Below are 22,767 nucleotides of genomic sequence, written 5' to 3'. Positions count from 1 at the left end.
ACTTTGCTTAATCTTCGCGGCTCGAGAGATGATTTCTATCAAATTCCACTTCACTTAAAGAGATTTTCAGGCAGTTACGTCCTGTGATTTACAACACCACCGCTCCTCTGCCAGATTGATATTAACGGGAAATGTGAGAGATGCGGAAGGAGAGGAGACGTGTGGATCGGGGCGCTGAAGATGGAGACGGTAATGGAATATGAAATGGACAGAAGCGCGTTGTCTAGGCATACACAAGAGACCGACCTCACGCGGAAAGGAAATGGGAATGCAAAGAAGTAAAAAAAAAAAAAAAAAAAGAAAGCAATTATCCCTGTATTCAAAGAAAAAAATGCAATAGTTTATAAAATTAGAGATAAAAAAAGAAATAATCAAGTTTTGGGGTTCAGTCTCATTTTTTGACCAGAGTCTTGGCTTCATATTCCTACCTGGCGCTGTTACCTGTAACAATTTTGAATATCACTGGGGGTCCGCAGCATTCCACCCTTTTGATTCACATGGCACAGCACCGCATGTTTTGTAGTGGCTGGGATGGGTATTGCAATAGGACTGAGCTGCAATACCAGGCGCAGCCACTGCAAAATGAGCGGTGCTGTGCCTGCTAAACAAGATGAAGTGCTAACGGCAGCACCTGATTACTGGGGGTGCCTGGAGTGTGATCACCAATGATCTCATATTGATGGGGCTCTCAGGGATGACTTGATACGCCATTAAAATCAGATCATGGGGTGATCGCAAGTGGTAGCCACCAAAAGTTCACAGTGTACAATTCCGGATACCAAGTAATGGCCGCTCTTGGGTACTGCAGCTCAGCTGCTGTTGAAGTGAATGTGAACTGCAGTACCCTGGTATGGCCACTACCGCTACTGTCTCACAGTTGAGGATTTGCTACAGTTGTATCTAGTCTAGGAAATCCTCTATTAAAGGAACACTTTCTTGTCAAAACCGTTCTATTTCCCCAGATTATGACATAAAGACATTCCCCCTGCATTTACCTCTTATGTACGACAGCCGGAATCCCTGAGACTGCCCGGAACTGAAGGGATCGGAATGAAAGAACATCCACACATGATCCCGCAATGAAACGAAGGCCGGGGGGATAATAGATCCGCAGACTTTATATCCTTCCCTTTTCGAAGACGGACCGATCAGTAACCAGTCAATAGTGCACTTGTGAGAATCCTGAATATCAAAATTCTTAAAACTGTGAAAATATTTAAAAAAAACAAAACAGTAAAAATGTATTTTAGGCGAGTCAGAAATTTAGGATCATAAATGTATCGCAATGAACTAGTGATAACAGAATGGATACTCGGGACCCCGATGCGTCCATATTTCGTGGCTGCCGGATTGTCTGACAACTTTTTAACATTCCCAGGTGCCTGGTGGGCTATGGACACGTCGTGGGATATAAGTCGGGGAAGTGTGCAAAAATGAGATTTAATTATAATATATGCAAAAAAGCGGAGATACATTTGCGATGGAAGCGCCTGCCGATAGCGAGTCACCTAATTGTTATGACGTCTCCGTGGTCTCCTTGAATAAACCAGCTGCAGTTCATGGTAGGGGGGTAGTTCAGGGGCCACGCGGGACTGTAAATGACGCCTCTCCGTTCCGTATGCTGCTCCAGTTCTCCGCTGCATGCAGCTGCTGAGATACAAAGACACAAGCTCACATTCTGCACCGAGACACAAAATAAAGAGTATCGAGGTATATAATCTAGTGCATGGATGGAAACTGGGGCAAGATGGTCAGATTCCTTGGCCAACTACTCCTATTTTCCATTCTTCAATGCTTTAGGACTTTCTTAATCACTGCAGCAATTGCAGTCGCCTCTTGCAGCATAAGGGTACATTCACATGGGACTGATAAGCTGCTGATTTCCCGCTGGGATATGCATATGGAAAATCCGCTGCAGTACAGTAACCGGCAGATATTCCGCTGCAGAGGAATATCCCAGGAAACAGAGGCTGGACAGACATCTGTCTGGGATGATTTAGCGAATCCTGCTTTGAGCAGGGGGTTGGACCAGATGGCCCAGGAGGTCCCTTCCAACTCTACGATTCTATGATTCTATGGATCAGTCCCACATGGACGTAGCCAAAAAATTCAACAAAGCTCAAGTACCCATGATCATGGCCTCTAGTGTTGTAGAACTACAAGTCCTAGCACATGCCATACCTAAACTCTCTAGAGCTCGGGTCAACAGAAACACAGGTAACTGAAAACAAAGCTAATATCACAGATGACATATATACTTGGATTCATAAATGAAAAATGTGGAAAATACCAGGAAAAAAACGACAGGATTTCTGTCTCGTCTTGCTATTCCCAGAGTCTGGTCTGCACGCCTATCCTCGATATCAAAGCATGGGGAACAAGCTAAAAACAAATAAGTGTCTTACCTGTAAACGGAAAGGTGGAATCTACCCATCCAAGTGCATTAACTAGAGAAGAACAGCAGATGATGGATTATGACAATATCGCATATTATACAAGTTACATTTTGTAAATTACAAAATATGCCATGTACTGTATATACTGTAGAGGAATACACTTAATATAATACTGCCCCTATGTACAAGACTATAAGTACAATAATACTGCCCCTATGTACAAGAATATAACTACTATAATACTGCCCCTATGTACAAGAATATAACTACTATAATATTGCTCCTATGTACAAGAATGTAACTACTATAATACTGCTCCTATGTACAGGAATATAACTACTATAATACTGCCCCAATGTACAAGACTATAACTACTATAATACTGCTCCTATGTACAAGAATACAACTACTATAATACTGCCCCTATGTACAAGAATATAACTACTATAATACTGCTCCTATGTACAAAAATATAACTACTATAATACTGCTCCTATGTACAAGAATATAACTACTATAATACTGCCCCAATGTACAAGAATATAACTACTATAATATTGCTCCTATGTACAAGAATGTAACTACTATAATACTGCTCCTATGTACAAGAATATATCTACTATAATACTGCCCCAATGTACAAGACTATAACTACTATAATACTGCTCCTATGTACAGGAATATAACTACTATAATACTGCCCCAATGTACAAGACTATAACTACTATAATACTGCTCCTATGTACAGGAATATAACTACTATAATACTGCCCCAATGTACAAGACTATAACTACTATAATACTGCTCCTATGTACAAGAATATAACTACTATAATACTGCCCCTATGTACAAGAATATAACTACTATAATATTGCTCCTATGTACAAGAATGTAACTACTATAATACTGCTCCTATGTACAGGAATATAACTACTATAATACTGCCCCAATGTACAAGACTATAACTACTATAATACTGCTCCTATGTACAAGAATACAACTACTATAATACTGCCCCAATGTACAAGAATATAACTACTATAATACTGCCCCTATGTACAAGAATATAACTACTATAATACTGCTCCTATGTACAAGAATATAACTACTATAATACTGCTCCTATGTACAAGAATATAACTACTATAATACTGCCCCAATGTACAAGAATATAACTACTATAATACTGCTCCTATGTACAAGAATATAACTACTATAATACTGCTCCTATGTACAAGAATATAACTACTATAATACTGCCCCAATGTACAAGACTATAACTACTATAATACTGCTCCTATGTACAAGAATACAACTACTATAATACTGCCCCTATGTACAAGAATATAACTACTATAATACTGCTCCTATGTACAAGAATATAACTACTATAATACTGCTCCTATGTACAAGAATATAACTACTATAATACTGCCCCTATGTACAAGAATATAACTACTATAATATTGCTCCTATGTACAAGAATGTAACTACTATAATACTGCTCCTATGTACAGGAATATAACTACTATAATACTGCCCCAATGTACAAGAATATAACTACTATAATACTGCCCCTATGTACAAGACTATAACTACTATAATACTGCTCCTATGTACAAGAATATAACTACTATAATACTGCCCCTATGTACAAGAATATAACTACTATAATACTGCCCCTATGTACAAGACTATAACTACTATAATACTGCTCCTATGTACAAGAATATAACTACTATAATACTGCCCCCCTATGTACAAGAATATAACTACTATAATACTGCTCCTATGTACAAGAATATAACTACTATAATACTGCCCCTATGTACAAGAATATAACTACTATAATACTGCCCCTATGTACAAGAATATAACTACTATAATACTGCTCCTATGTACAAGAGTATAACTACTATAATACTGCCCCTATGTACAAGACTATAACTACTATAATACTGCTCCTATGTACAAGAATATAACTACTATAATACTGCCCCCCTATGTACAAGAATATAACTACTATAATACTGCTCCTATGTACAAGAATATAACTACTATAATACTGCCCCTATGTACAAGAATATAACTACTATAATACTGCCCCTATGTACAAGACTATGAGTACTATAATACTGCCCCTATGTACAAGAATATAACTACTATAATACTGCCCCTATGTACAAGAATATAATTACTATAATACTGCCCCTATGTACAAGTACTATAATACTGCCCCTATGTACAAGAATATAACTACTATAATACTGCTCCTATGTACAAGAATATAACTACTATAATACTGCTCCTATGTACAAGAATATAACTACTATAATACTGCTCCTATGTACAGGAATATAACTACTATAAAACTGCCCCAATGTACAAGAATATAACTACTATAATACTGCCCCTATGTACAAGAATATAACTACTATAATACTGCCCCTATGTACAAGAATATAACTACTATAATACTGCTCCTATGTACAAGAATATAACTACTATAATACTGCCCCTATGTACAAGAATATAACTACTATAATACTGCCCCCTGTGTACAAGAAAATAACTACTATAATACTGCCCTATATACAAGAATATAACTACTATAATACAGCCCCTATATACAAGAATATAACTACTATAATACTGCCCCTATGTACAAGAATATAACTACTATAATACTGCTCCTATGTACAAGAATATAACTACTATAATACAGCCCCTATATACAAGAATATAACTACTATAATACTGCCCCCTATGTACAAGAATATAACTACTATAATACTGCCCCTATGTACAAGAATATAACTACTATAATACTGCCCCTATGTACAAGAATATAACTGCTATAATACTGCTCCTATGTACAAGAATATAACTACTATAATACTGCCCCCTATGTACAAGAATAAAACTACTATAATACTGCCCCTATGTACAAGAATATAACTACTATAATACTGCCCCCTATGTACAAGAATATAACTGCTATAATACTGCTCCTATGTACAAGAACATAACTACTATAATACTGCCCCCTATGTACAAGAATATAACTACTATAACACTGCCCCTATGTACAAGAATATAACTACTATAATACTGCCCCCTATGTACAAGAATATAACTACTATAATACTGCCCCTATGTACAAGAATATACCTACTATAATAATGCCCTATGTACAAGAATATAACTACTATAATACTGCTCCTATGTACAAGAATATAACTACTATAATACTGCTCCTATGCACAAGAATATAACAACTATAATACTGCCCCCTATGTACAAGAATATAACTACTATAATACTGCACCTATGCACAAGAATATAACTGCTATAATACTGCTCCTTGTACAAGAATATAACTACTATAATACTGCTCCTATGTACAGGAATATAACTACTATAATACTGCTCCTATGTACAAGAATATAACTACTATAATACTGCCCCCTATGTACAAGAATATAACTACTATAATACTGCCCCTTGTACAAGAATATAACTACTATAATACTGCTCCTATGTACAGGAATATAACTACTATAATACTGCCCCTATGTACAAGAATATAACTGCTATAATACTGCCTCCTATGTACAAGAATATAACTACTATAATACTGCCCCTATGTACAAGAATATAACTACTATAATACTGCCCCCTATGTACAAGAATATAACTACTATAATACTGCACCTATGCACAAGAATATAACTGCTATAATACTGCTCCTTGTACAAGAATATAACTACTATAATACTGCTCCTATGTACAGGAATATAACTACTATAATACTGCTCCTATGTACAAGAATATAACTACTATAATACTGCCCCCTATGTACAAGAATATAACTACTATAATACTGCCCCTTGTACAAGAATATAACTACTATAATACTGCTCCTATGTACAGGAATATAACTACTATAATACTGCCCCTATGTACAAGAATATAACTGCTATAATACTGCCTCCTATGTACAAGAATATAACTACTATAACACTGCCCCTATGTACAAGAATATAACTACTATAATACTGCCCCCTATGTACAAGAATATAACTACTATAATACTGCCCCTATGTACAAGAATATACCTACTATAATAATGCCCTATGTACAAGAATATAACTACTATAATACTGCTCCTATGTACAAGAATATAACTACTATAATACTGCTCCTATGCACAAGAATATAACAACTATAATACTGCCCCCTATGTACAAGAATATAACTACTATAATACTGCACCTATGCACAAGAATATAACTGCTATAATACTGCTCCTTGTACAAGAATATAACTACTATAATACTGCTCCTATGTACAGGAATATAACTACTATAATACTGCTCCTATGTACAAGAATATAACTACTATAATACTGCCCCCTATGTACAAGAATATAACTACTATAATACTGCCCCTTGTACAAGAATATAACTACTATAATACTGCTCCTATGTACAGGAATATAACTACTATAATACTGCCCCTTGTACAAGAATATAACTACTATAATACTGCTCCTATGTACAGGAATATAACTACTATAATACTGCCCCTATGTACAAGAATATAACTACTATAATACTGCCCCCTATGTACAAGAATATAACTACTATAATACTGCCCCTTGTACAAGAATATAACTACTATAATACTGCCCCTATGTACAAGAATATAACTACTATAATACTGACATGGTATATGTTAGGTCTATTGCCTAGTATCGTTGGTATTACAGAACCTCTCAGGTCACATTGATGCTGTGAATTTGCCAGGAAAATAAGCATAAATACCATATGTCACTGATACAAATCTTTGTGTAGGACATGACAGGATTATGATTATGTTTGTCACATGGCTGCTAAAAATGGGGTTTGGTGCCAATGTAATTAATAGGGCGGAAAACTAACACACAGGGGACATGTATTTTTCCACAAAACCATTAATATGATCAATGACTCAAAACAAGAAAAAACTCAGATAACAAAAATATACAGGGTTTGGTAAATCTGTACAACCTAGTCTATAATTCATGGCATAGAAAACAAATATTATATTAAAACCTACAAAAGTCGGGTTGTAACATATAAATACTTCATGTGGATGATAAACGGAACGTGTCGACGTCTGGAAAAACAGCATCGAAAACTGCCTGTATTACTATTCCTAACACATACAAGGTCAACACAAACATCTGCCCAATTATTTATGACTATGACCATGCTAAAAACAAGGGATTAAGGACGGATCTGCTGTCAGAACCAAAATAGTGCTTTAGTCCTTGGAAAGGAAAAAGAGATCTCAGATGCATAAAAAAAATAAAAATAAAAAAATCGCTGTGTGAACCAGGGCGAAGGTGAATATTGCTGATTTTTTTTTTTTTTGTTTAAATGCAATTTTATCATAATTTCCTCATTTCCTTAATTTTATGGATTAAGTTAGACTTCAATTGGTACAAAAATATAACTACTATAATACTGCCCCTATATACAAGAATATAACGACTATAATACTGCCCCCTATGTACCAGAATATAACTACTACAATACTGCTCCTATGTACAAGAATATAACTACTATAATACTGCTCCTATGTACAAGAATATAACTACTATAATACTGCCCCCTGTGTACAGGCATACAACTACTATAATACTGCCCCCTATGTACAAGAATATAAGTACTATAATACTGCCCTTATGTACAAGAATATAACTACTATAATACTGCCCCCTATGTATAAGAATATAACTACTATAATGATGCCCTTATGTACAAGAATATAACTACTATAATACTGCTCCTATGTACAAGAATATAACTACTATAATACTGCTCCTATGTACAAGAATATAACTACTATAATACTGCTCCCTATGTACAAGATTATAACTACTATAATACTGCTCCTATGTACAAGAATATAACTACTATAATACTGCCACCTATGTACAAGAATATAACTACTAAATACTGCTCCTATGTACAAGATTATAACTACCATAATACTGCCCCCATGTGCAAGAATAAAACTACTATAATACTGCTCCTATGTACAAGATTATAACTACTATAATACTGCCCCCTATGTACAAGAATATAACTACTATAATACCGCTCCTATGTACAAGAATATAACTACTATAATACTGCCCCCATGTACAAGAATATAACTGCTATATTACTGCCCCCATGTACAAGAATATAACTACTATAATACTGCCCCTATGTACAAGAATATAACTACTATAATACTGCCCCTATGTACAAGAATATAACTACTATAATACTGCCCCTATGTACAAGAGTATAACTACTATAATACTGCTCCTATGTACAAGAATATAACTACTATAATACTGCCCCTATGTACAAGAATATAACTACTATAATACTGCTCCTATGTACAAGAATATAACTACTATAATACTGCCCCCATGTACAAGAATATAACTACTATATTACTGCCCCCATGTACAAGAATATAACTACTATAATACTGCCCCTATGTACAAGAATATAACTACTATAATACTGCCCCTATGTACAAGAATATAACTACTATAATACTGCTCCTATGTACAAGAATATAACTACTATAATACTGCCCCTATGTACAAGAATATAACTACCAACATACTGCCCTTATGTACAAGAATATAACTACTATAATACTGCTCCTATGTATAAGAATATAACTACTATAATACTGATCCTATATACAAGAATATAACTACTACAATACTCCCCTATGTACAAGAATATAAGTACTATAATACTGCCCCCTATGTATAAGAATATAACTACTATAATACTGCTCCTATGTACAAGAATATAACTACTATAATACTGCCCCCATGTACAAGAATATAACTACTATATTACTGCCCCCATGTACAAGAATATAACTACTATAATACTGCCCCTATGTACAAGAATATAACTACTATAATACTGCCCCTATGTACAAGAATATAACTACTATAATACTGCTCCTATGTACAAGAATATAACTACTATAATACTGCCCCTATGTACAAGAATATAACTACCAACATACTGCCCTTATGTACAAGAATATAACTACTATAATACTGCTCCTATGTATAAGAATATAACTACTATAATACTGATCCTATATACAAGAATATAACTACTACAATACTCCCCTATGTACAAGAATATAACTACTATAATACTGCCCCCTATGTATAAGAATATAACTACTATAATGATGCCCTTATGTACAAGAATATAACTACTATAATACTGCTCCTATGTACAAGAATATAACTACTATAATACTGCTCCTATGTACAAGAATATAACTACTATAATACTGCTCCCTATGTACAAGATTATAACTACTATAATACTGCTCCTATGTACAAGAATATAACTACTATAATACTGCCACCTATGTACAAGAATATAACTACTATAATACTGCTCCTATGTACAAGAATATAACTACTATAATACTGCCCCCATGTACAAGAATATAACTACTATAATACTGCTCCTATGTACAAGAATATAACTACTATAATACTGCCCCCATGTACAAGAATATAACTACTATAATATTGCTCCTATGTACAAGAATATAACTACTATATTACTGCCCCCATGTACAAGAATATAACTACTATAATACTGCCCCTATGTACAAGAATATAACTACTATAATACTGCCCCTATGTACAAGAATATAACTACTATAATACTGCTCCTATGTACAAGAATATAACTACTATAATACTGCCCCTATGTACAAGAATATAACTACCAACATACTGCCCTTATGTACAAGAATATAACTACTATAATACTGCTCCTATGTATAAGAATATAACTACTATAATACTGATCCTATATACAAGAATATAACTAATACAATACTCCCCTATGTACAAGAATATAACTACTATAATACTGCCCCCTATGTATAAGAATATAACTACTATAATGATGCCCTTATGTACAAGAATATAACTACTATAATACTGCTCCTATGTACAAGAATATAACTACTATAATACTGCTCCTATGTACAAGAATATAACTACTATAATACTGCCCCTATGTACAAGAGTATAACTACTATAATACTGCTCCTATGTACAAGAATATAACTACTATAATACTGCCCCTATGTACAAGAATATAACTACTATAATACTGCTCCTATGTACAAGAATATAACTACTATAATACTGCCCCCATGTACAAGAATATAACTACTATATTACTGCCCCCATGTACAAGAATATAACTACTATAATACTGCCCCTATGTACAAGAATATAACTACTATAATACTGCCCCATGTACAAGAATATAACTACTATAATACTGCTCCTATGTACAAGAATATAACTACTATAATACTGCCCCTATGTACAAGAATATAACTACCAACATACTGCCCTTATGTACAAGAATATAACTACTATAATACTGCTCCTATGTATAAGAATATAACTACTATAATACTGATCCTATATACAAGAATATAACTACTACAATACTCCCCTATGTACAAGAATATAAGTACTATAATACTGCTCTTATGTACAAAATGCAAATTCTATAATACCATTCCTATGAGCAAGAATACAACTTATATAATACTGCCTTCTAAGTACAAGAATATAACTACTATCATACTGCCCAGATGTACAAGAATGTAACTACTATAATACTGCTCCTATGTACAAGAATATAACTACTATAATACTGCCACCTATGTACAAGAATATAACTACTAAATACTGCTCCTATGTACAAGATTATAACTACCATAATACTGCCCCCATGTGCAAGAATAAAACTACTATAATACTGCTCCTATGTACAAGATTATAACTACTATAATACTGCCCCCTATGTACAAGAATATAACTACTATAATACCGCTCCTATGTACAAGAATATAACTACTATAATACTGCCCCCATGTACAAGAATATAACTGCTATATTACTGCCCCCATGTACAAGAATATAACTACTATAATACTGCCCCTATGTACAAGAATATAACTACTATAATACTGCCCCTATGTACAAGAGTATAACTACTATAATACTGCCCCTATGTACAAGAGTATAACTACTATAATACTGCTCCTATGTACAAGAATATAACTACTATAATACTGCCCCTATGTACAAGAATATAACTACTATAATACTGCTCCTATGTACAAGAATATAACTACTATAATACTGCCCCCATGTACAAGAATATAACTACTATATTACTGCCCCCATGTACAAGAATATAACTACTATAATACTGCCCCTATGTACAAGAATATAACTACTATAATACTGCCCCTATGTACAAGAATATAACTACTATAATACTGCTCCTATGTACAAGAATATAACTACTATAATACTGCCCCTATGTACAAGAATATAACTACCAACATACTGCCCTTATGTACAAGAATATAACTACTATAATACTGCTCCTATGTATAAGAATATAACTACTATAATACTGATCCTATATACAAGAATATAACTACTACAATACTCCCCTATGTACAAGAATATAAGTACTATAATACTGCTCTTATGTACAAAATGCAAATTCTATAATACCATTCCTATGAGCAAGAATACAACTTATATAATACTGCCTTCTAAGTACAAGAATATAACTACTATCATACTGCCCAGATGTACAAGAATGTAACTACTATAATACTGCTCCTATGTACAAGAATATAACTACTATAATACTGCCCCTATGTACAAGAATATAACTACCAACATACTGCCCTTATGTACAAGAATATAACTACTATAATACTGCTCCTATGTATAAGAATATAACTACTATAATACTGCCCCTATGTACAAGAATATAACTACTATAATACTGATCCTATATACAAGAATATAACTTCTACAATACTGCTCCTATGTACAAGAATTTAACTACTATAATACTGCCCCTATGTACAAGAATATAACTACTATAATACTGCCCCTATGTACAAGAATATAACTACTATAATACTGCCCCTATGTACAAGAATATAACTACTATAATACTTCTCCTATGTACAAGAGTATAACTACTATAATACTGCTCCTATGTACAAGAATATAACTACTATAATACTGCCCCTATGTACAAGAATATAACTACCAACATACTGCCCTTATGTACAAGAATATAACTACTATAATACTGCTCCTATGTATAAGAATATAACTACTATAATACTGCCCTTATGTACAAGAATATAACTACTATCATACTGATCCTATATACAAGAATATAACTTCTACAATACTGCTCCTATGTACAAGAATATAACTACTATAATACTGCCCCTATGTACAAGAATATAACTACTATAATACTGATCCTATATACAAGAATATAACTTCTACAATACTGCTCCTATGTACAAGAATGTAACTACTATAATACTGCCCCCATGTACAAGAATATAACTACTATATTACTGCCCCCTATGTACAAGAATATAACTACTCTAATACTGCCCCTATGTACAAGAATATAACTACTATAATACTGCCCCTATGTACAAGAATATAACTACTATAATACTGCCCCTATGTACAAGAATATAACTACTATAATACTTCTCCTATGTACAAGAGTATAACTACTATAATACTGCTCCTATGTATAAGAATATAACTACTATAATACTGCCCCTATGTACAAGAATATAACTACCAACATACTGCCCTTATGTACAAGAATATAACTACTATAATACTGCTCCTATGTATAAGAATATAACTACTATAATACTGCCCCTATGTACAAGAATATAACTACTATAATACTGATCCTATATACAAGAATATAACTTCTACAATACTGCTCCTATGTACAAGAATATAACTACTATAATACTGCCCCCATGTACAAGAATATAACTACTATATTACTGCCCCCATGTACAAGAATATAACTACTATAATACTGCCCCTATGTACAAGAATATAACTACTATAATACTGCCCCTATGTACAAGAATATAACTACTATAATACTGCCCCTATGTACAAGAATATAACTACCAACATACTGCCCTTATGTACAAGAATATAACTACTATAATACTGCTCCTATGTATAAGAATATAACTACTATAATACTGATCCTATATACAAGAATATAACTACTACAATATTCCCCTATGTACAAGAATATAAGTACTATAATACTGCTCTTATGTACAAAATGCAAATTCTATAATACCATTCCTATGAGCAAGAATACAACTTATATAATACTGCCTTCTAAGTACAAGAATATAACTACTATCATACTGCCCAGATGTACAAGAATGTAACTACTATAATACTGCCCCTATGTACAAGAATATAACTACTATAATACTGCTCCTATGTACAAGAATATAACTACTATAATACTGCCCCTATGTACAAGAATATAACTACGATAATACTGCTCCTATGTACAAGAATGTAACTACTATAATACTGCCCCTATGTACAAGAATATAACTACTATTATAACACCCCCCTCCCTCGCCTTAGATACAAGAAGAAAACTACTGCTTCGGATCCGTTGCAAATTTCGTAGCCGGTACGGATAACATGCGCGTAGAATTCCAGTTGATTGACTATAATGGCCCAGACATTAGAGAAGAGGACCAGTCCCAATTGCTCAGAGGTTCAGCCATTTTTGATAACAGTTGGAAACACCCAGAAAGCACCGGCTGGCAGACCCTTAGAATCCATCGTGACATTTAGAGGCAATGTGGGCAGACGTTGGCGGGCCAGCCAGCTCTCATCTTCCCATCCTGTTCTTTCATCTGTATTTGAATTTAATTAGTGGGCCCCGAAGGCTAATCCGCAGAATCCTTCTCAACACCAAGCCAGTAAATATTCTGCGATCTGCTCACAAAGTGAGCTAATTCTTCCCCATCAATGGGATAATGATCAGTCTGAATTCATTCCTCAACAGCCGAGGAATACAAGGGGATGGAAACGAGAAGCTGTCTCAATATTGACTTTATAACATTGCCAGCAAGAAGACACTTGCCAAATTGCTGTAGGATTTCGAGCGACTAAGCAACTGCTTGTTCTATCTCTTCATGAAAAAAAGACATCTGGGCCCACCTGCAGAAGTGGAAGCAGCTGGGGCGTGAGGTGCGGAGGGGGATGTCAGGAGAGGAGACAGAATGTAGATTTGCATAATGATACAAGACACACCGCAAGGCGAAAATCACAAGCGCCTCTCCCCATCGCTCCAGGTGTCAATATGATAACATCAAAATAACAGACATTTTAATATATTTCTGGGGCAGCGCGAACATTTAACTTTTGCAATCCTGGATTGGAACACACAAATTTTGATGACTCCAGCAAACCTACTGAGCTCCTGGAGGGGTAGAGATCATGAGCACAGGCGTACCGCGGACTCCGAGGGTGCATAAAATTTGAGGCGTAATTAAAAAAAAAAAAAAAAAATAAAAGGTCCACAGGATGCGGTTTATCACAACCCATTCCAAAAGGTTAAGTGCTCCCCAATAAACCTTTCCCCATCCCTCTAGGCTAGAAGATCAGGAATCGGTGGCCTCCTCTCTGTAGCTTGTCCCCAACCCCAATGAAGCTGTCTACTTGGAGCAGAAGAGTCAGGGAGTTGCAGGAGAAAATGCAAAACATAATGGCAACACATACACCTCGACTGTTCAGGAGGGAACCCAAAAGAATGAAAAAAAAGTGAAGTGCGTGCAAATGTGCCATCATGCAAATGGGGTTCCACACTACCAGAGTTCAAGCACCCCAGGCCACCACTCCTGGAGTAGTTCTGCACTTTGCACAATCTAATCAGCCCATGACTTCAATCCTGACGAACTGGGTGACCTATAGTCAGCTATATTACCTGTTCTGCCAACACCCTGAAGCTTTAATGGGGATGATGTTACTAAACTGGGAAAGGGACCAATAGCCCCATAGGTTTCTAGGCTATTAATAACAGCTCACAGCTGGCTAGTTTACGGGAACCCCATATAAAATGACTTAGAGTCCCTCTATAATTTCTAACAAGCCAAGGCTAAACATACAGCTGTGTGCTGATATTAATAGCCAAGGAAGGGGCCATGGAAATTGGCCCCCCTCCCAGGCTAAGAACATCAGCCCTCGGCCACCCCATCAATGGCCCATCCATATGATGTGCCAAATCTGACACCTCCAGAAAAGGATGGCCACTTTCCTGGCTATTATTGTCAGCCCACAGCTCTGTGTTTAGCCTTTGCTGGTTAGAAATTATAGTGGTACCCTACGTCATTTTTTTTCTGGGGTCTCCCATAAACTAACCAGCTAAGGTTAAGAAAAAAGCTTCAAGCTATTATTAATAGCCTGGGAACCTTTTGGGATATTGGCCCCTTTCCCAGATTATTAACATCAGGCCCCAGCGTTTAAAAAAAATAAATAAAATTATTTAATACATGATGTACACAGCGCTCTGACATGACTACAACTGTCATTTATTATTGCCTGGTCTCGCTGAGAACAGGGACACGAGGTGACGACAATGATAAGAGCTGCATTCAGCACCCAGCACCTGGGAACAGCGCTAATTATACTGCTTTTTCCAGATGCCGGTATGTGTCACACTGAGGACACACGGATGTCATCAGCGTGCATATGTGCGGCACGCATTTTGACCGGGATGCGTGGAAAAAAAAAGGAACACATCTGCGGGTTTTTCACACGGACTCACAGTCCGTGTGAAAAACCTGGCATGTGCGCACCACCATTGAACAGAATGGGTGTGTGTCCATATTTGCGGTCCCAAAAAAAAAGGACCGCCTACGGACAATCAGACATGTGAAGTGGGTCTTACAGAATTATTCTCCCTCAGGGCAGGTGCAGATAAACGCATTTGCTGTCCAGGCGCGATCCGACAAAATATTGAATCACACTCAGAACAATGTTAGCCTATGGGGCTGTGCACAAATCCGACTTTTCCTTAGACAGAGACGGAGGAAAACTTACAGCATGCCCAAGTTTAATCCGATATTCCAAATCGCCCTCGACCATGCAAGTCAATGAGTCCATGGAAAACATTGGGCTGCAAATCGGATGACATCTAAGTGAGGTTCAACTTCTGCGCAAAATGGAGAAATCCTGTTGGTGTCCAAGTCCTAATTCGCTTGTATCTTTAAAAATATTGCTGTTTATAGAACTGAAATGTTAAGACCCATCTGTGACCACTCCTAAAAATTCAGCAGAACCACTTATATTGGACAAGGTTTACATAAACCCTGCACATTATCAACCCGGAATTTTGGTAAAATTTGGGGAATTGTGTAAATTGATGGAGAGAAGTAACTTCCATTCAGTCACTAAAATGGAAAAAGGGTGCCAGGACTTTGATGGTTGGCAGGTGTCAAGCAGCAGCTGAAAGGGGCTTAATTTTTATTTTTGTCACCCATCTTTAATGGTTGGCCCAAAGATCACAAGAAAGGCAAAATTGTGGTTTCCTGGAATTTCTTCTTTTCAAACCATAAAGCCTAAAGGTGTTTTTTTTTTTTAGGTTATAGCCCTTTCCAAACAACCTTTATCTTGTGTGCAATGTGGTGATTTTATTGTGGTTTTCGTCTGCAAATTTTGCTACAATTCACGAAAAAAAACACATCAAAAAGTGAAAAAGAACAAACTTTTTTTTAACTTTTTGGTGAAAAATTATCATAGTGTAGGACAGATTTACCACTGTGAGTGCTCCTCAGAATGTGCATAAAATATTGGCGTGTTTCGGTACATGTACAGTACATTTAGGGTTTGTACACTGCGGATTTCAAAAGGTAAAAAAACAAAAAACAAAGCTGCACTTTAAAGTTCTATTTCTTTTGATATTTCTGAAATCGAATCCACATTTATTTTTTCCTTACGGATTTGAACCATGAAAGCATTTTTTTTCCAAAACTGTAGAATGTCAATTCTTTTGGCGTTACCCATGCAATAAATTGGAAAAAAAAACCGCAAATAAAAACGTGTTAAAGTCGAATCAAAAAGAGTAAAAAAAAAAAAAAAAAAAAAAAAAAAAAATCTGCTGCAAGAAAAGAAAATGCCATTAGTTCTGATGTCAAAAACTGGTCTAAAAACAAAGAGTTGGTGTAAAGACAGAAAAAAGTATCTAAATGTACTATCAAGCATGGACCCCTGTGATACATTTAGCGCAATTTTTGGCTGAGTTTTTTAAGCATTTTTTACAATACAAATTACGTGACACATAAATAATGAGATGACTTACCAACTGGAAAAGAAAAAAAAAAACAAAAAAAAAACAAAAAACTGCAGATCTAAAGGTTTAAAAAGCCACACACTGGGTAAAAACGTCAAGCAAGCGTACGGCACGCTGGGATCATTTCTGCACTTTCTAGTTATAAATAAAATTATGATGCAAGCCGCATTCGGAGAGGTTGGCTCACTCTGGTAAACAGGTCCCTGTGTGCACCGGCTTTGAGCAGAGTTCACTGAAGATGAAAGGGAATCTGCTGTGGATTGCAGAATTCAGCTGAGAGGTTATTTCCTAGCAACTCAAGACATGGAATAGAAGTGACTTCCAAGTAGCTGCAAAACATGTAAAACCCATTAAGTCACAAGTATGGGGCCAACTTATAAGGAACGTTTTCTTAGCAAGACAGCAGAGTTGATTTTCTTTTCCCCAACAGCCTGTATCAGTGACAGCTGAAGTACTTTGTAGAGACAGACACAGTGCCCTCAAAAAAGTGACAGAAAGAGTGCCCACATAACACTATCATTATCATGCGCTTCATCTGTCACTGTTATGTGGGCACTCCATCTGTGATCATGGAGCACCCCATCTGTCACTGTTAAATGGGCACTCAGGCTGTCATCGTGGAGCACTCTCCATCTATGTCACTGTTATATGGGCACTCAGAATGTTATCATGGAGCAGTCCATTTGTCACTGTTATGTGGGCACTCCATCTGTGATCATGGAGCACTCCATCTGTCACTGATAAATGGGCAATCAGGATGTCATCATGGAGCACTCCATCTATGTCACTGTTATCTGGGCACTCAGGCTGTCATCATGGAGCACTCTACATCTATGTCACTGTTATATGGGCACTCAGAATGTTATCACGGAGCACTCCATCTGTCACTGTTATGTGGGCACTCAGGCTGTCATCATGGAGCACTCTCCATCTGTCACTGTTATATGGGCACTCAGGATGTTATCATGGTGCACTCCACCTATGTCACTGTTATCTGGGCACTCAGGCTGTCATCATGGAGCACTCTCCATCTATGTCACTGTTATATGGGCACTCAGATGTTATCATGGAGCACTCCATCTGTCACTGTTATCTGGGCACTCAGGCTGTCATCATGGAGCACTCTCCATCTATGTCACAGTTATATGGGTACTCAGGATGTTATCATGGAGCACTTCATCTGTCACTGTTATATGGGCACTCAGGCTGTCATCTTGGAGCACTCCATCTGTCACTGTTATATGGGCACTCAGGCTGTCATCTTGGAGCACTCCATCTGTCACTGTTATATGGGCACTCAGGCTGTCATCATGGTGCACTTCAGCTGTCATTGTTAAATCGGCACTCAGGCTGTCATCTTGGAGCACTCCATCTATCATTGTTATATGGGCACTCAGGCTGTCATCATGGTGCACTTCAGCTGTCATTGATTGCCCACGTAATGAAAGCCACAGTGATCACATAACAGTGGAAACTACAGTGCTCCATTTAGATAACCAAGGGGTCCACATAACAGTGACAGCCGAGTGCTACATAGTGACAGCCACAGTGCCCATGTAACATTGACAGCTGGAGAGCTACATAGTGACAGCCATACTGTCCACATAATAGTGACTATTGGAGTGCCCCATAATATCAGCCACATGGATGATCATTCATCTTGGCTACCACGTAATTCTTCATTTGTCACTGCGGAAGAAATTACTAATAGGACACCCAGCAAAAAAGGAAGGTGCAACCTAAGAGCCAAGATTAATGCGATATGGGGGTCCACATTACAGTTCTCCATAGAAGCCATCCAGTAATCTAAAAATCCATGTAGGCAGAGTATTATGGCTCCATTTAGAACAGGTCCCTAATACAAAGCCTATAACCTGCTTCTGCTTTAAGGCCATTCTGGATGAATTCTCAATGCCGTCGAGGAGCGGGGGCGCCATTTGCGTATCAAGAGGGTGCCAACCTCCGCTGTCAGATAGGAGAGAGATATAGGGCCCTATAGGGACAAATAGGTTTGTGACCCTCTACCTGACATTGGAACGACTCTCTAGTGTTTGTGGCTGGATTTTGAAAATCAGCAATAAGCCTATTTTTGTTTGCCTGTTTTTTGAAGTTTTGAAAACTTTTTAATGATTGGTCAATAAAGTATCTTTTAAGGATTGATTTTTTTGTATATGAGCCGTTGAATAATTAATCCAGAATTATATTTATTAAGAATTTTTATGAATTCTCAATGCCCCCATAGGGGAAAACAGGTCCTCTTATGGCATAAACCAGAACTGCAGAGAATCCACATTATGCCGTATTCTGTGCACCCCAAGTGCATGGCTCTACTACAATCAGAGGATGGATTCCTAGATAAAGAAGCCAGATCGTCCACATGTGTTCTATTGGTAGACCAGTGACGAGGAACGAAATATATCTGCAATGTCTGTCAGCACTTAGAACAAAAAAGCTGTCTGAATCATAGAATCATAGAATCGTAGAGTTGGAAGGGACCTCCTGGGCCATCTGGTCCAACCCCCTGCTCAAAGCAGGATTCGCTAAATCATCCCAGTGAGATGTCTGTCCAGCCTCTGTTTGAAGACTTCCATTGAAGGAGAACTCACCACTTCTCGTGGCAGCTTGTTCCACTCATTGATCACTCTAACTGTCAAAAAGTTTTTTCTAATATCTAATCTGTGTCTCCTCCCATTCAGTTTCATCCCATTGCCTCTAGTCTTTCCTTGTGCAAATGAGAATAAAATTGATCCTTCTACAATGTGACAGCCCTTTAGATACTTGTAGACAGCTATTAAGTCTCCTCTCAGTCTTCTCTTTTGCAAACTAAACATTCCCAAATCCTGCAACCTTTCCTCATAAGACAGGGTTTGCAGACCGGTCACCATTCTGGTCGCTCTTTTCTGAACTTGCTCCAGTTTGTTGATGTCTTTTTTAAAATGTGGTGCCCAAAACTGGACACAATATTCCAGATGAGGTCTGACCAAAGAGGAGTAGAGGGAAATAATGACTTCACGTGATCTAGACTGTATGCTTCTGTTAATACATCCTAGAATTGCATTTGCCTTTTTTGCTGCTGCATCACACTGTTGACTCATATTCAGTCTGTGATCTATTAGTATACCCAAGTCTTTTTCACATGTGCTGTTGTTTAGCCCTATTCCTCCCATTCTGTATATGCTTTTTTAATTTTTATTGCCCAGATGTAGAACTTTGCATTTCTCCCTGTTAAAAACCATTCTGTTAGTTGCTGCCCACTTCTCCAGTTTATTTAAATCTTTTTGAATCCTCTCTCTCTCTTCTCTAGTATTAGCTATCCCTCCTAGCTTTGTGTCATCAGCAAATTTAATCAGTTTACCCTCAATTCCTTCATCTAAATCGTTGATAAAGATGTTGAACAATACAGGGCCCAGGACAGAGCCCTGTGGTACCCCACTTGAGACATTCTTCCAACTGGATGTGCAGCCATTTACGACCACTCTTTGGGTCCGATCACTAAGCCAGTTATGAATCCACCTAACAGTTGCCTTGTCCATTCCATACTTAGTCATTTTTTCAATAAGGATTGTATGAGAGACTTTGTCAAATGCTTTGCTGAAGTCAAGATATACTATATCTACAGCATTTCCTTGATCCACCCAATCAGTGATACCGTCATAGAAGGAAATTAAGTTAGTCTGACATGACTTATTAGTTAGAAACCCATGCTGACTCTGTTTAATCACTTCATTCTTATCCAGGTATTGACATACATGTTGTTTAATAATTTGTTCAAAGATCTTTCCTGGTATAGAAGTCAGACTCACCGGCCTATAGTTGCCTGGGTCCACCTTCTTCCCCTTTTTGAAGATAGGAACAACATTTGCTCTTCTCCAGTCTTCTGGCACTTCTCCTGTTCTCCAAGAATTTTCAAAGATTATGGAGAGGGGTTCAAAAATTTCTTCTGCTATCTCCTTCAGTACTCTGGGGTGTAATTCATCTGGACCTGGAGACTTGAATTCATTTAGGTTAGCTAAGTGTTTCCTCACTATCTTTCTGTTTATAGATATCCTGGATTCTTCTATTCCCTTAATAGGACAGTGAATAACAGTTGATGTTACATTTCCTTTCTGAGAGAAAACAGATGCAAAATAGGAATTTAAAAGTTCAGCCTTCTCAACATCCTGTCTTACCATTTCATCATTTTCATCCTGTAAAAATCCTATAGCATCTTTGACTTTTCTTTTACTTTTGACATATCCCCAAAATCCTTTATTATTGCTTTTGACATCTCTTGCAAGCCTCAATTCATTTTCAGCTTTAATAATCTGATTTGTGCCCTGCAGGTTCTGCAGACAGCATTATATTCTTCTTTAGATATGCCTCCCTCTTTCCATTTTATAAACATTTTTTTCTTCCTTTTTAGCATGTGCTTAAGTTCTGTGTTCATCCATCCTGGTTTCCTTAAATGCTTCCTATTCTTCCCTCTTTTCGGAATTGTTAACAACTGTGCTTTGAGAATTTCATTTTTCAAGATTTCCCATCCTTCCTGGACATTTTTGTCTTTAAGGATATCCAGCCATTGGATCCCTCCAATTCTCTTTCTGAATCCCTTAAAATCTGCCTTTCTGAAATCTAACCTTGACGTCTGAGTCTTCACAGGTCTTCCGCCTCTAGTTATCCAAAATTCTAAAATAGCATGGTCGCTACCTCCTAGGGTCCCAGCCACTTTTACCTCCTCAACCATTTCCTCCCTGTTTATAAGGATTAGATCCAAGGTAGCAGTTCCCCTTGTTTTCTCCCTTACCTTTTGGAAGATAAAGTTGTCAGCAAGAGAGGATAAGAATTTCCTTGACCTGTTAGTTTTGCCTGAGAGAGATTCCCAACAAATGTCTGGATAGTTGAAATCTCCCATGACAACTATGTCATATTTTTTGGAGAACTTGGCCATTTGATGCATAAAGAGTTCATCCATATCTTCAGCTTGCACAGGCGGCCTGTAGTAAATGCCTACAATGGTGTCCTTTCCATTGTTCTGTCCTTGTATTCTTACCCAAACAGTTTCCACAGAACTCCCAGTCTCTGA

At 36.7% G+C, this 22,767-nt stretch overlaps 1 protein-coding gene across 7 annotated transcripts in view; it reads right to left on the bottom strand.

Moving 5' to 3' along the window:
• LRP3 (LDL receptor related protein 3) overlaps positions 1-22,767 on the bottom strand; it is a 39,563-nt gene that overhangs the window by 5,701 nt on the left and 11,095 nt on the right. For 4 of the 7 annotated variants that reach the window (XM_073560861.1, XM_073560864.1, XM_073560863.1 and 1 more), the window contains exons 2-4: positions 2,406-2,447; positions 1,509-1,650; positions 996-1,204 (exon numbers count right to left, since the gene is read on the bottom strand). In XM_073560861.1, coding sequence (XP_073416962.1) covers positions 996-1,204; positions 1,509-1,650; positions 2,406-2,447 — 393 coding nt within the window. The remainder of the gene's footprint in view (positions 1-995; positions 1,205-1,508; positions 1,651-2,405; positions 2,448-22,767) is intronic. The other 3 variants (XM_073560862.1, XM_073560868.1, XM_073560867.1) reach the window with 1 other exon arrangement.

Source organism: Dendrobates tinctorius, unplaced genomic scaffold (genome assembly GCF_039654945.1).
Source record: "Dendrobates tinctorius isolate UK_male_01 unplaced genomic scaffold, ASM3965494v1 ptg000307l, whole genome shotgun sequence".
NCBI classification, from domain to species: Eukaryota; Metazoa; Chordata; class Amphibia; order Anura; family Dendrobatidae; genus Dendrobates; species Dendrobates tinctorius.
Note: the sequence above shows the minus strand (reverse complement) of the source record. Positions and strands in the feature narration are given on the sequence as shown.